Raw genomic sequence first — 15,934 nt, forward strand, 5'->3', positions numbered from 1 at the left:
AACGTTTTTCCTTTCTGTATCATTTTCCTTCATTTTGTACTAAGCCGTTCCCCAATGTAATGGCTAATCCTGATCCAAATAAACTAAAAGAAGAAAATAACTCATGTTTTTGTGAGCTTTATAAGAAAGAATTAGCAATAACACTAATGTCAAAAGTGGTCAAACCTCTGTTTTGGATCCTGTCGTTTAATCAAACTCTATTTTTGTTGTTGTTCATGGTGACATTGGTAACAGTTGGCATTGGCAACAATGGTGTGCCACTCTGTAGCCGTCACAACATCTTCACTCTATATACACACTGAATATTATTTTAATAATGCATGATTCACAGCAACTGTAGTAGGTTTTTGTGGAGGAACATTGGAGGTTCGGTGTTTTCCTGGAATACAGATTTGCTCCTGTTATGAATGCAGCTCAGCCTGTGAGTTCTTGGACAATCACACACGGTTTTTTTTTTCTCACATACATACAGTTTGAAATTATCTGCACATTAAAGTGCAATTTCTCTACTTTCAGTTGAGTCGGGTTTTCATCAGCTTAGACAGAACTGTGTGGGAAATTTGACCCTTTTAACAGGGACTGCGTTCAGAACTCTTTTGTCTGTCGGTCTGAGCAGCTGTGTCTTCCTGTGTCACTTTATACGCTGAACTTAAAGCACCGTGTTAAAAAGGGCTAAATCGCCCACACACTTCTGTCTGCGCCAGTGAAGACCTGCTCGAGTCAAAGCCGAGACTTGGCACTTTGATGTGTTATCCATTATTCTATTTCAAAGCAAATGCATTAAAGCGCAGAGCCTTAAAAAAACAAAACAAGAAGGTGCAACTGTCCAAATACTGACTGTCTTGACTTTACATGACAAATGGAAATAGGGATTTAATCCTAGTCCTATTCATAATATAATTTCAGTGTCAACACCCTCACTTCATTTCTACTCCAGTATTTTCACTAAGGTCTTTGCTGAGAGCAAATCATGAAAACAGTGCACGGAGACGTCATAAAGGATTAAGAACTGCAGCTTTTCACTGGTTTTATGGTGGACATGCAGTTAGACTTTGTGACTGTAGAAGAAAAAAAATCCCATTTCTCCTTGAGAAGTCCTGCCTTCCAGAAATATTCCTGTTGCTCAGCGGAAAAAAAACCCAACCCCCAAATGTCCAAATGTGTGCTTCCTCCTTGTATACATGACTAGTCATAATGAAATCATGGGGAAGAAGAACATATGGGCTAAACATTTACTCTTTCCCCCCCCCCTCCCTTCTCTCTCTCTCTCTCCAGTCCACCCCGCTCCACCTGGCAGCAGGATACAACAGGGTGAGGATAGTTCAGCTGTTACTACAGCATGGAGCAGATGTCCACGCCAAGGACAAGGGGTATGTACGATAAAGGAAAGTGAAAAAAATGAGATTTTAAAAGGAAGAGAAGTGGAAAAAAAGAGCCCAGAATTTGAATAAAGCAGGATGTTGTTCATCATAATTAGCGCTGCAACGAACGATTGTTTCCTGTCGATTATTTTCCTCAATTAATGGAATAATCGTCTGGTCCCGGAGGTGTTGAAAACCTGGATATGACGATGTCGTGTTTTGTCCACAAACCAGAATGAATTTGAATGATTTATTTGTTATATGGAGCAAATAAAATATTCACATATAAGAAGCTGAAAAATCAAAAACACTCAATCTGATTAATTGAGTAATTGATTCAGCCATAATTATAATGTCAAACCAAACTAAAAGACATTTTTGATCGTGAGTGCAATGTTTTTGCCAATTATGGGATGTTTGCTATCAAATTGTGTTGTCTTATAAACGTCTTTATCGAGTTGAAGACATGAAAATGCGGTGGAGAGATAATGCGTTCTTTTTTCTCTTGTTTTTGACTCCTCCAGTGGTCTGGTGCCTCTACACAACGCCTGCTCGTATGGACACTATGAAGTTACAGAGCTTCTGCTTAAGGTAAACACTATAACTGAAGTAAAGAATATGAGTATATTTGTGTGATTCAGTTATTACATTAACAAAAAAATGATAGTCGTTCATCTCAATGGGTATTTTTAGTGTTTCCTTTAAAGTTTTTTTGTTTTTGTTTTTTGAGATGCTCCTGAAAAATCTCCCTGTACCTTTTTGTGTTCTTTCCTTCTCTACCTGCTTCACGCCGCTCTCTCTCTTCTCCTACTCCACTGATCCCCGTTTTCTTTTTTCCTTTCAGCATGGAGCGTGCGTTAATGCCATGGATCTGTGGCAGTTCACTCCGCTCCATGAAGCGGCATCTAAAAACCGAGTGGAGGTCTGCTCCCTGCTGCTGAGCCACGGGGCCGACCCGACCCTGCTCAACTGCCACAGCAAGAGCTCCGTGGACATGGCGCCCACTCCTGAGCTGAAGGAGAGACTCACATGTGAGTGTGGCATTTCCATAAACAGCAGCCGCTCCGTACGACACCTCTAAATGCGTCATGGTGCTGAATTAATGAAGAGATGATATTTTGGGGAGGGTGTGTTTGCACTGGTCGTGGGGGGTGGGGGTTAGTGTAAACTCTCTTGTTGTTTCCTGAAGCGGAAAACAAAGAATTATGAGCGTGAAGCGAGACAGATGCCAGTATCTAATAATCAGCACATTTACATGCTCGGATAAGCTGAGCAGAGCAAAAGTACATTCTTAACTTGTGCACGATTCCGAGTGTTTGTACAGTTGTTGTCGTGTGTAGCCATGAGTTCAAAAACACAATGGCAGAAGAGAGCAGCGGTCGGCTGGTGTGGGTTTTTCTGTGGCCGATCTTTAAAAACTGTACAATGTAGATTTTGCTGACGGTTAAATTCAACCAAGCAACAAATATTTATTGAACGACGACCATGGTTTTTCTCTCCAGTCTGCATTTTTCTGTCTGTACTTTAATCCACTTGTGTTTTTGAGAGCAGAATTATGATGTAAACATACATAAATAAGTAATTAATGGTCAATGCCGATCATTTAAAAATGACTAATCGGACGATTTATTATTTGGGTTTACCTCAAAGAAATCTTATTTGGTTGAGTGGTGGCACCTTTGCTTCAGAATGACAGGGTAGAGCCAGTTTTAATGAGCTTTTTCGCTTTCAATACCCTTAAATAAATATTGTCTCTTGTTCTATTTTGAAATGAAGTTGATATTTTCATCTTAATCTTTCATCTTCTTCTTTGTTTCAAAAAATTGACAAAAATGTACATAAAATCTATTCATCTTTTTCGGGCATTGAATTACTTTTAAGGTAAATGAAACAGATCATTTACGAATGCAACAGAGCAGTTTAGTAAAATGAATTTTCTGTGTTTTTCTTCAGTTAAAGCAAAAGTAGTACAGCAAGTCTTTGTCTCTGCCTGGAATCTTTTCACCTGAACCTTCCAATGAGAGAACGTGGCCTTGAATTTCAGCCTCCTCTTTGCCTTGAATTCATATTTTTTTGTTTTCTCGACAGTAAGAACTGATTTCATTCGCATCACCTTGACAAAAGTGAAAGGTGTTGAAGGTACCAAACGTGACATTGGAGCGAGTAGAGCGTAACGGTGGCCTCTTAAAGGAATAGTGTGACATTTTAGAAGAAGCGGTTATTTGTTTTTCTGCTATGAGGTTGCCAGGCAACTGCCTTCAAGGCCAGGGTGTGCCTGCTGAGATAGTCTACTATATAGTGTATATTTCTGCAAAACCAAAACTCTACAAAAAAATTTGTACACGATGAAAGAAATAGGCTTTTTGCTAAGCTGAACTAACGGTGTCATGGCTCCAACTGAGAGATAAATTAGACTGAAAGGGGATGTATGAAGTTTAAAATCTCCACAAAAATGTGAGCCAAAAAGCATGTCCGTCTTCTGTTCCTTTAAACCGTGGACTTTAACCTGAAATAAAACACTGCAAATACATAAAGTTTCCTTCAAAGTTTGGGAGCCACTGAGCAGAACACTCACAGACATGAAAAATGCGTTCCGAATAAATTGCTAAGAGGCTTTTTCCAATACACTAGCTATTTTCTATGTTGTTCAATTTGTCGCCCCTTAACCGAGAAGATGCGACATCTGTGGTGCCCTTTCCATTTGTCTGAATGTCTGATTATGAATGCATGAACGCCGTTGCTCCGACTCAAAGCAGAATCCTTTTATGCTGCTTAAAATGCTTCTGAAACAAAGTAGTTTGTTTCTGGTAATTTTTTGGTCCTCGAGGGGATAATCAGTCGTTTCCGCTCCGTGTGCTGTTATAATGCACTGGGGGGGGGTGGGGAGAAAAAACAAAAAAAACAACAACAACTTTGAAGTAATGTAGGAAAATGTGTCTGTGTCTGTGTCTGCCTGTGTGCTCTCAGATGAGTTCAAGGGCCACTCGCTTCTCCAAGCTGCTCGAGAGGCTGACATGGCAAAAGCTAAGAAGACCCTGGCGCTGGAGATCATCAACTTCAAACACCCACACACACATGAGACCGCGCTGGTGAGATAAACACACAAACACTGCACCGTACTTAACAATGTCCACACACGTGACCATACAAAGGCGACGTTTCTGTTTCTGTGTCGTAGCATTGCGCAGTGGCATCGCCTCACCCCAAAAGGAAACAGGTGACAGAGCTGCTGCTGAGGAAAGGAGCCAACGTTAATGAAAAGAATAAAGAGTAAGTGTTTACTTTTACATATATGTGTACAAATAACAGTGTAAAACCATGCTTTAAATAATTGTTTATTACCTGAGAAACCAACTCAAACCTATTGTCCTTCTTTTTCTTGTGCAGTTTCATGACTCCTCTTCACGTGGCTGCAGAGCGAGCTCATAACGATATTATGGAGGTGCTTCAGAAACACGGTGCAAAGGTAAACTGCCACCATTTATATTTCTTGTAGTATCAATTTATCTCTCTCTCTTTTCTTCCACCTAATCATGATTAAATACTATGATAATCTGTTTTATATATATCTATATGTGTACATATATATATGTATATCCACCCATCCTTCAATTTGTACATCAATCCACTTCTCTACACATGCTTAAATCAAACGTTTTTATTTAATATACTGTAGGTTTAATACAGTGCACAGCTCCCATTATTACTTTAATTATCTGAACCACTTTCTACACTGTTCATATTTGTGTCAAACCCTCGGCTTCAAAGAGTCAGTGCGTTTACGACTTTAAAAGTGCTATTTTGGTCAGAATAAGACAATCATTCGGTTTTCTTAATGTCATCCAAACACGTTAGTCCGACTAAAATAGGGCTAGTCTTAGTCGGACTAACATACATGGATAATGCGACTCATAGTCAAATTACTCCTGCATGTACACGCTTAGTCAGACTGGAGTCGGTCTTAGAGGGAGGCGACGTATAAACTGCAGTACTGTTGCCGGACGAGAACAACATGATGGCGTCGGTGAGAGTGAAATAGAGACCACAGCGTGATCCTTCTCACCATTTGCCGTTTGTTTTTCTGTGATGTAAAGGTCACTTCAATACGCACTAGCTTATATAGAGATACAGCGCCATCTACAGAGGCGGAGTCAGACGTTGGTTTTCTCCTCCGCATGTACAGTATATCAACAGAAAGTAGGGCAGCATGCAACAACAAGAGTCACTTTTCAGTAAAAAAAAAAAAAAAGTCACTTGTCACGTTGTCATTACCAGAAAAAATGGTGTCTTCTTGAACTTCACCGTGTGATCACTCTGGTACTGACCCGTGTATGTACGCATCATAACTGTAACATGGAGCTGAGTGTGGAACAAAATGTGATTAAATGTCCTCCAATATCCACACTCCACCTACACACTGCCATCTCTAACAATATACCTGTTTATTACACCACTGTAGGCAGTGTTGCGAATCCACTGCTTTATGACTGTATTGATATAATATTTTTTTTTGCTTTAGGTTATTTGTCAGATTAGGTTAAAAACAGACTTTTGTGTCTGTTTTTTAGTGTCTCAATTGATTTGTCCATTCGATTATTTGCATCAATATCTCAATATATGTCGTGATGAACTTTAACCACAGCTGAGAACATTGTTAATGTTAAGTATTTAACAATAAACATCATATTTTTCATGAACAATGAGGTTAAATGTTGAAGGAATTCAAAGCTTAAACAAGAATATAATGTTGTTTTCTGTGATTCTCTGCATAACGTTTAAAAAGTGCCACAGTTTAAGGACCAAAACAAGGATTGTTTCATGAATTAGCACCTAAACGTGTTTGTGTTTTGCAGGTGAACGCCTTGGACACGCTGGGTCAGACGGCGCTGCACCGCGCGGCGCTGGCCGGCCATCTTCAGACCTGCAGGCTGTTGCTAGGATACGGGGCCGACGCCTCGCTGGTATCGCTGCAGGGTTTCACTGCTGCTCAAATGGGGAATGAAGCTGTTCAGCAGATTCTCAACGGTATGCTACCTTGTGTGTGTGTGTGTGTGTGTTTGTAGGTGGGTGGGAGAGTGGGCGGTCTGTTGGTGGGCAGATGTACAGGTGTTGTGCTCTGGTTGCTATGCAGCAGCTGGCAGTGAGGAGATCAAACGGGATTGTTTTGTAAAGGTCAATATTGATATTTTCAGACTGGATGGGTGCATATGATTTTTTTTTTTTTTTTCAACCACCGTGTTGTTCTGTTGTTCTGTTGTTCAGGAAACTCAATTGTTCTGCTTACAGTCAAACACGCCATGTGTGTTTTTGAATGAGTGCTAAGTAATCTTTTTAAAAACCTGCAAAGTTTGCATCATATCAAAACACTGGGCAGTGGCAGATGTAACTACATGTGCAAAAGGAACCTCTGTGTCTTTGTGGAGTGTTTACCTTTGGTGCTCACACGGCGCGGATCTGTGCCGCAGGTGCACCCAGGGTAATTTGCCGTGGGGATAATACACAACTCCTTATATGGACATCTTGGGCGTGTGTGTTTATAGATCATTTATTCAGCCTTTTTTTTACAGTTGTTGAGTCAAAGTTATGTGTAATTTTATATCACGTTTTTAGTAGTGATATAAAGTCATTAAATTGGACCGTTTTTCTTTTCTTTTTCTTCATAAAAACGAACCAAGTGAACTTAGAACTATGACGTGTTTTCAGATTTCACAAATTCAATCCGATTTTAAAAATTTTGAGTACTTTTTTGCTCAGGTGTGTTTATATAGTTGGTGAAAATGAAAGAACTTTTTCATCAGATTGACTAGGTCATGCTGAAAAAAGGATGTAAGACACTATATGTTGCACATTCTTATACCCTCTGTATATACTGTTCATTTAAACATAGTAATTAAAAAAAGCAGCCGAAATGCTCTGTGTCCTAAGGGTTAAGTCACTTTCACATTAATTCACAACTTTTAATAACGCATGTGCAAAGTTTTTCTAATCCACGACGTTTCTCCATGTTTGTGCGCCACAGAGAACGTCCCGGTGAGAAACTCCGATGTGGACTACAGACTTCTGGAAGCTGCTAAAGCCGGAGACCTGGACACTGTCAAGGTAATTTGTTTGCTTCACATTGAATTACTGGGGAGTTTTTAAACCATTGTGGTCATTCCTGGTGAAGTTAGAGTCTACAACGGAATCACTAAATACGATTATAAAAATGTTAAAATCTAAAAGTTCAATCTTAAAACAAATCTGTTTTGGGTACAGACACGTATTTAAAAGTCTAAATTAGACAGATCAGTTTGCAAGTCACAAGTCGTTCTTCCAACACTCAATGTTGCCTTAATTAAAAAGAAAGAAAATAGACATGAAAGAACAGAACATTTTCTCAGTAGCCTCCGTGTGCCTGATGACACCGATCCTGTGAAATAATTAGCTCTGAAGGAGCAGAGATCTTTTTTAAATTGCCTCATTAAGGGTAAGGATTAATGTAGACTCTTATTAAGAGAAAAAACATCTATGAACGTCACCCGGGCTCTGTAATTAAACATGTCACAATGTTGTTGTTAAAAGTGTGAATACTTGTTAATTGTGAAGTCAGCAGTGAAGGAGATGATGTCTTATATTGATGATCATTGACATTGCACCTTAGAGGAGATCTGCTAACATGACTTTTATTTTGAAATTAAAGTGGAAAAAAAAAATGTGCTGACCTTTTATGACGGTTCTCGCTGTTCTTATGGAGTCCGACTTTTATTGATTTGCTTTTTAAATGCTAGTCGGATATTTTTTTTTTGATTTTCCGTTTGTGAGGGCACACTGGTTTCGTGAAAAAAATGGAAGTAGTCTTTTTCACTCTTTTATTTCGATTTCCACTCAAAAGAAGTCGAGGTGTTCATGATGTCACTGGGATATTGTCAGAACCTGGCAAGAACCTGCTAAGTTAGCAGACGTTGACAGAAGCCTTTGGATGTCGGGAGAGAAAATGTGCACGTCTTCACACACTGACACATCCTCTTCAGCTGGATAACCTCACCTGTCTGTGTTTGTGAGGCTTTGGCAGGTTGCTGAGGGATTTCAGGAAAAACAGACAAACATCTCTGCTCTGGCTTTCTGTCAGTCTCTGTCACGGACAGGTTTTTGTTTTTTTGTTAAGAAATAACTTTTACTCGCACTGTTTCCTTTGTTCAAATGTTTGAAAGATGGTCACTGGTGACGGCTGTACGTCTTTCTCACAGTAAGAGTTTCTGCGTCGTCAAGGGATAAAGGTCTTTTAAATAAGGACTAGTTTCAGAATCACAATTTTCATTAATCTGTTGATTATGTTCTCGTTGAAACATGACAAATGTTTCCCAAACCTCGACATGATATGACATGATGTTCTCATTTGTCTTCTTTCACAAACCAAAATTAATCAGTTTTAATGATTTCTATGTTACCTGAAGCAAAGTAAACAGAAAATATTCACATTTAAGAATTAAAAAACCAACAAACATACAAATCAATTATCAAAATAGTTGACAATTGTTATTGTCAGTGTTTATCACCTTTTCAAAAATCATGTTCTAACAAATATCAGTTTTTACAATTCAGATATTCCCCCTTCTACACTCACTAATCTGACATGATTTATTATTACGCACTGATCAGTGTTGTGATGCCTCTTCTGCGGCTTCACTTGCTCAGGCGGTTACGAAGCTAAGCTGACGGGCAAGTCCGCAGATTTGTCGCAGATTTGTCTCTTGCTTGCTGTCTCATCCACGGTGTAGGTGCTAGTAAACGATACCACTGTTTTGTGTACGATACCGATACCTTTATCACAAACTCCAGTATCTACCAATACCGATATTAGTCCGATACAGTCATTTTAGACCATTTATGAACTATCATTTCAAAGACACAATTCTTTAACTGTGTAACAAATATTGTTCTCCCAAAAACACGTGCAAACATGACTCAGCTAAAATGCTTCTGCTTATTTACATTGTTAGTTATCTGTCCGATATCTGATCCAGTGATTCTTGATACTGATTCCCATCCCCACTCAGGGGGATGATTTACATTTACTTTTGTCCTCCATTTTCACAGCAAAAGTTTAAGTTAAGAAGTCAACCTGCCTTATCAGCGCCCTCTGCTGGCCCACGCTTTAATTACTTCACACAGTGTGATGGCCTTCAAGGATGTATATTTTGAACTTGAACGGGTTCTTAAGGTTTGAGTTTTCACTTTCCTCCTATGTTCAAATGGCTTCTTTTTCTAAGCCAAAGATATTCAGTTTATTAGCCTGAATAACAAAAATTCTCACTTCTTTTGTTTATTAGTTAAGCTGTCAGAGACATCGTACAGCTTCTTGGCTGCACCACAGATAGCTCTAAGCTCATTTTCATCTGTTGAACCCCCGGGAAGCAAGCGGAGAACAACATATCTGCAAGAGCAGTCAACAGAATAATAAAAACACTTTTCCTAAAGAGAACGTATTCACAATAAATGTAAAAAACCATATCACAATGTTAAAACGCGACACAGATTCAACTCAACATCCTCTCTGGCTGGAAAAGCTGGAACCAGCAAACGTTGTCATATCCATCTTCATTTCCACTCACTTTGGCACAGATGACACTTTTTAAAGTGTTTTTCTGTGGAAATCCATTTCTCTTAAATTGCAGCTGAGGTGAGCGATAATGGCTGTAGATGGAGGTATGGGTTCACTGCTGAGATATTTCTTTTTTTACTTCCTGTACAGTGGGGTCCTCCTGGTGAGTTGTAGAAAGGAAGAAACTTTAAAATAGAATCTCAACCTGTGTTTTCTTTGCCGGCCTAAATGAAGGTGAAATTGAGTCTGAAATGTATTGGAGCCATTATGTGGGCAGCAGGTGTCGGACTCAGTTCAGCATTTTCTTTTCCGCCCTCAGTTATTAACTGACTATTGTTACTGTTGCTCGCTAAAACCCTTTTCCCATATATTTCATTTCGCTGATGTACTTTTTCATCATACGTCTTGGCAGGTAGTCTCTCTTCTCTTTGTTTTTGTTTCTCTTTCGCCGGCTCTGACGCATGTCTTTCTCGTTTGATGTCGTTTTAATGGAAAACAAAGGAATTATTGTTACAATACATAAACATTGGCATATCAAGGACATGATGATGTATGTCAGACAACATTTTTCGCTGCTCTTTAAAATGAATATAATATATATTGACTGATACAAAAGTGGCCGAAGCTGCATTTTCATATGTTGAGTTATTTTATCTAATTTTCATGCTAATTCTGTTCATATTTTCTTATTTTTTACCTCCTTTTCTTACTTATTCTGATTTTTTTTGCATTTGTTTTCTGTAACAATGATATATATGATACAAATTATGTTTAAGGCAGGTTCCAGTTAATGCACATGTTAATGGCACAGCAGCACTTAAAAGTAAATGCTAAGCTCAACATAGAGACAAACAAGCATCCACTCTCACTGTCAATTTAGTGTCCAATTTGTCCCAAATCTACATGTTTTTGACTGTGAGAGCAAGCTGTCATGCACACACAAGGAGACCATTAACGACCCTAACCACTACACCAACTGTGTGGTGGTTAAATTAAATCAAAATCTTGTAACTTGTCCTCGTTGCAGCTCATTAATAAAGAAGACGGAAAAAAACATGTATATTAATTGCAACTCTTATCCAGAATTTTACTCTGCCACAGATTTAGTTTTGTGTCTTTTTGATCGATTAGCTGTGAAAGCTGAGGCTGGATTTTGATTGATTTTTTTTCTCATCTTTTGTCTCTCTCTGTGTCTCCAGTCGCTGTGTACGGCTCAGAATGTGAATTGCAGAGATCTGGAGGGACGACACTCCACTCCCCTTCACTTTGCTGCTGGATACAACAGAGTGTCAGTGGTCGAGTACCTCCTGCACCATGGCGCCGATGTGCATGCCAAGGACAAAGGGTGCGACACTCATAAATAAATGTTAAAAAAATGAGTACAGGCTGTTTTGAGGCTTCACATTTGTGTGTGTTTTCTTTTTTACTCTTACTCTGCAGTGGTCTGGTTCCCCTCCATAACGCCTGTTCATACGGCCACTATGAGGTGGCAGAGCTGCTGGTCAGACACGGCGCCTCGGTCAACGTGGCAGACTTGTGGAAGTTCACGCCGCTCCATGAAGCTGCTGCAAAGGGCAAATACGAGATCTGCAAACTGCTGCTAAAGGTCAGACTTGCGCGGGTCCTGCTCTGTCCTTTTTATTTAACGTTACTATAACTTAACGGTACTGTGAGTTCAGCTGAAACCGTCACAGATGATTCTGGCATTCAGTTAATCATCTGGGTCGGTCACACGTCTCGTGTCACATTTGAAGATAGTTTCTTGAACTGTGGCATATTTTAGGGCCTTTTCTCATTGAAATTGCAATTTGAATCCAAACAATTAGAACTTTAATTGTTCTTTTTTTGAGGATTCTGTGTCCTATGCATATTTTTAAAATAAGAAAATACATCTTTCAATAGCTGTAAGTTCTCAACCTTAATATTAGTGTATATAGTACTGTAGTAAAAGGTACAGTTGGTAGAATTTAGGATCTCAACAGAAATCATTACCTTAAAATCAGGATCACACGTGTGCCACAAAATCCTACAGACTCCTCGTCAAGTATTTAGATTTTTTTGTCTGTCGTGTGGTGCCTCTCCCTCATGTTTTACATCTTTTTACACAGTGAATATTAAAAATTGAAATCATACCACAAACGAAATTGCAAATTTCACACGTAGATTTTTATTAACCTCCCTTTGCGCACACGATTCATCTTGGATCTTGGGAGTCCACCGTACGGACACATTTAAAAACAATGAGCAAACTGTCTGCGGTCGCTTCTGCATAACTTTGCAGTTCACAGAAAAAACTTCAGTAAACATACACTTTGTCCTCATCTGCACGCAGTTTGAGACTTTACTGAGTGTGAGGAGAAACGTGACCCGACTTTTAATGTGGAAAAACATTGACTCAGAAAATAGCAAATATCAGAATGGTTGTGATATAGTGTTAAATCATCACTTTTCTGAACTCAACTGGGGAAACAAGGTTGAAAATATCTAGTGTTTATTACCTGATGCGCACTTCTCTTTTAGAATTCTGTGTCATGTGTTATTCTCACAGTCAAACGTGTTTGTTTATTTATTTCTGGTCATAAACACCTCCAGACACGGTTGCGTCACAACTGTGTTGTTGCCATATGGGGCTGCATAAATTAATTCAACACTGCTGAATATGCACACACACACAGTCTGGTTTCCTTGACTCCAGAGGACATTACATTGACTTGCAATCATTTCCTGGAGATGTACTGTAACTATGACTAGCCTTTGATCATCCTAATCATACAACATAATACTTTATTTAACTTTTTGTCCCCATAAGGAAGACAAGTCCCCATAACACACAATGTTTGGATTTCTATCATCGTAAGGACATTTATTGACAAAAACTAAATGTACTGACATTGCACAGAAATATTAAGGTTAAACCAATATTTAAAAGCTTACAAAAATCTAAAAATACAATAAAATACAAGATTAAACATTTCAGTAAAAGCAGTCTGTCCAGTGACAAGTAAGAAATGTTCCTGTGTCAGTTAAACCTTGCAGTATACAGTCTTCACTGAACTGCCCTGTGAGTCCAGCGCAGCATAATAAAACAAAATGCAAAATGATGACTTGACGACGTTACGCAACCAGAGACCTCACTGAGATTAATGTGGCCTGGGTGGGAAGGTAGTGAAAACCACAGATGTGTTTGCAGTAGCACTTTTGAGGCTCGCCACGATGGGGTGCAAACAAAGCGACGACAGTAACAGTAATGACGCAGTGGGTGTGAATGGCTGCGGTGAAAGGTGCAGTGGAGCTGCTCAGGATCAAAGTTATTGTTGAGTGAAGTGGGCAGTGTGGAGGAAAGTGGCAGCCCTGGGACACGGGGCAGCTCAGACTAGAGCTACACATAACTGAGGAACAAAACGTGCACTGGCTGGTGTGTGGCTGTTGATTGATTTCCCAGAGGCACACGATTTTGTAAAGCTACAAATTGCAGTATTTTTTTTTTGGTGCTGAATAAACTGGCAATTCTGAAAATAAAGCAACTGTTTCTTCCACGATGCTACCAATACTTTTTGCTGATGATACTAATCTGATTTTGACTCACAGTCACTTTGATTCTTTAATTAGTGAAGCCAATTCTGGCATTATTCAATTTTCTGAATGGTTCCAGATAAATAAGTTGACATTAAATGTAAAAAAAACAAATTTTATTATATTTACGGGAAAAAAAAAAAAATATTGTAAATCCAGCGCTAAAATCACTATTGGGGATAATGATATAATCCAGGTTTCCTCCACCAAATTTTTAGGGGTATTAATTGATGAGAGGTTGTCATGGTCCGAACATATTAAACTTGTTAATAATAAAGTGTTGAAATCCATTGGTATCATCAGAAAAATTCGTGATTTCATATCTCAGGAAGTTTTAAATATACTGTATTATAGCTTAATTCATCCACATCTCAGTTACGGTAATATCGTTTGGGCTAGCACTTATCCTTCTAATTTACAGAAATTATTAATCGCGCAAAAGAAATTTGTTAGATTAGCCACCTTCTCTAATTATTTGTCTCCATCTGCCCCTCTGTTTAAGAATCTTCAGATAATGTCAGTCTACGATATTAATATACTTCAATCATGTGTATTTACTTATAAATATATTCAACTTTCCCACTTGCTGCCCAAATCCTTTCATGAATTCTTTACAGTTAACTCTCAGGTCCATTCTTATAACACCAGACAGACTGATAAACTTCATCCCCCTTTTTGCCGCACTACTCATACTCAGTTTTCTTTTGCTCACAGAGGCTCCATACTTTGGAATTCCCATCTTCATGTTGTTAAATTATCTTCATCCCTCAATACTTTTAAGTTAAGACTGAAAGCTTACCTGTTAAATCAAAGTTCCTAATAGTTTTTTATTTTTTTTTCCAGTATATTTCCAGTATATTTGTCATTGGATCATTATCTCTTTACATGCTTATACACTCAGTTAAATACAATCATTTTATATTTATACATACCCATGTTTTTATTTCTGACTTCTTTGAGTGTCTGCTATAAAATGGCACTTGTATTGCTTCCTTTTTTGTTGTTATTTGTTGTTGCTTTCTCCTATTGTTGTTGTTGTTGATTTATCCTTTGAATGTGTATATTTCTTGGGGAGGTGCTTCTTATAAGCCCATGTAGGGTTTTTTTAACCTCTCCTGCACTTACTATTCTTCTTTAATTTCTGTTTTTTGTATTGTCGTTTTTTTTATGGTGCAAATAAATAAATACAAATACAAATACAAAGCGCGAGAAGGAAAAGGGGGCACAACTATTTGTCAAAGTTGTCGACAAAATGTGACAAATTTAAATGTCAGTAATTGTCAGTTATGTCACTGCGTGTCTTTTTCACGCTGTGGAGCTGAACGTCGTCTTTTTCACTGAGTGAGTCATCTTGTTGTTTTTATTTGTTTTTTAAAAAAATATCTGCTGTTTACGCAACGTCTGAGCGAACAGCTGAGGTCACAGATTTGTATGTGACTTTTCCACGTGTGATGTAGAACCAGAAATACATCCACATGCTGCTTTTCAGGTTCTCTGTTGTCGCGTGTGTCTGCTCAGGTGCATAGTGAACCGTGTTTGTGTCCTCCGTCGTCTTTGCAACACAGCATAATGTCACGCTTGTCTTCTTCTCGGCGGGTTATTGTGAACTCTAAAGGGTTTTAAAGGTGATGTGATTAGTCAAATAATCGTCTCTACGAAGTCTTACTTCATGCACTTTGTCTTTTATTTGTTGTCCACATCAAGATGCTAACTGTACAGTATTTTCAGTGCCTTTGTAGTTGGTCAGCATGTGCATTCAGTGCATAACCAGTGATGCCATCTGTCTCAGCAGCTTTGTTTGTGTTCGTCTAACATAAGGTCAGCATGACACTGAGGGAAACAATTGATTCTTCATCCTCAGCTGTTCTTTGTTGTTTTCTCTTTTTTCCCCTCCCTTGTTTCATATTATGCAAGGGTTGTTATGTTAAAGCTCGAGTAGGCAACATTTTATACGTCTTTTTGAGCAAATATTCTGTAATACCCTTTCAGCATAACAATGCTCATCATGTGATCTGGCTCCTGTATCCACCTTGGGGTGCGTAAGACAGATGGCAATAGCTTTGTCGCGGGCTACATGAATATGGGTAAGAGTTTCCTCTTTCATTTGGTGGTGGGTGACTGTAACTACAACTGTGATAAAACAGCAGCATCGGGTAGTGACAGGGACATCTGTCAAAAGTTTTTCTAGCAGTCCTGCCTTCTGCACCTTTAACATATAATATGTAACATTAAAAGATATAAAAACAAAGAGACTATGTTGAGGAGTTTCTCAAATTAGCCAAAACATTTCCAAATCTCTTTAAATCCATAGAAATCAATATTTCTACTTAATTCACTTCAATTTTGTTTGTATGGCGGCCAAATCACAACATACATTATCTCAAGGAAGAAACTTTTACAATATTATAGTGAGAAGAGA

The 15,934-nt window shown here is 38.6% G+C and overlaps 1 protein-coding gene across 1 annotated transcript in view; it reads left to right on the plus strand.

The window, feature by feature from the left end:
- LOC122758024 (poly [ADP-ribose] polymerase tankyrase-1-like) overlaps positions 1 to 15,934 on the plus strand; it is an 83,261-nt gene that overhangs the window by 46,264 nt on the left and 21,063 nt on the right. The window contains exons 7-16 of the mRNA XM_044011806.1: positions 1,276 to 1,370; positions 1,886 to 1,952; positions 2,206 to 2,392; positions 4,329 to 4,450; positions 4,540 to 4,631; positions 4,749 to 4,827; positions 6,215 to 6,386; positions 7,381 to 7,460; positions 11,142 to 11,287; positions 11,383 to 11,548. Of these exons, the coding sequence (XP_043867741.1) occupies positions 1,276 to 1,370; positions 1,886 to 1,952; positions 2,206 to 2,392; positions 4,329 to 4,450; positions 4,540 to 4,631; positions 4,749 to 4,827; positions 6,215 to 6,386; positions 7,381 to 7,460; positions 11,142 to 11,287; positions 11,383 to 11,548 (1,206 nt within the window). The remainder of the gene's footprint in view (positions 1 to 1,275; positions 1,371 to 1,885; positions 1,953 to 2,205; positions 2,393 to 4,328; positions 4,451 to 4,539; positions 4,632 to 4,748; positions 4,828 to 6,214; positions 6,387 to 7,380; positions 7,461 to 11,141; positions 11,288 to 11,382; positions 11,549 to 15,934) is intronic.

Source organism: Solea senegalensis, linkage group LG21 (genome assembly GCF_019176455.1).
Source record: "Solea senegalensis isolate Sse05_10M linkage group LG21, IFAPA_SoseM_1, whole genome shotgun sequence".
NCBI classification, from domain to species: Eukaryota; Metazoa; Chordata; class Actinopteri; order Pleuronectiformes; family Soleidae; genus Solea; species Solea senegalensis.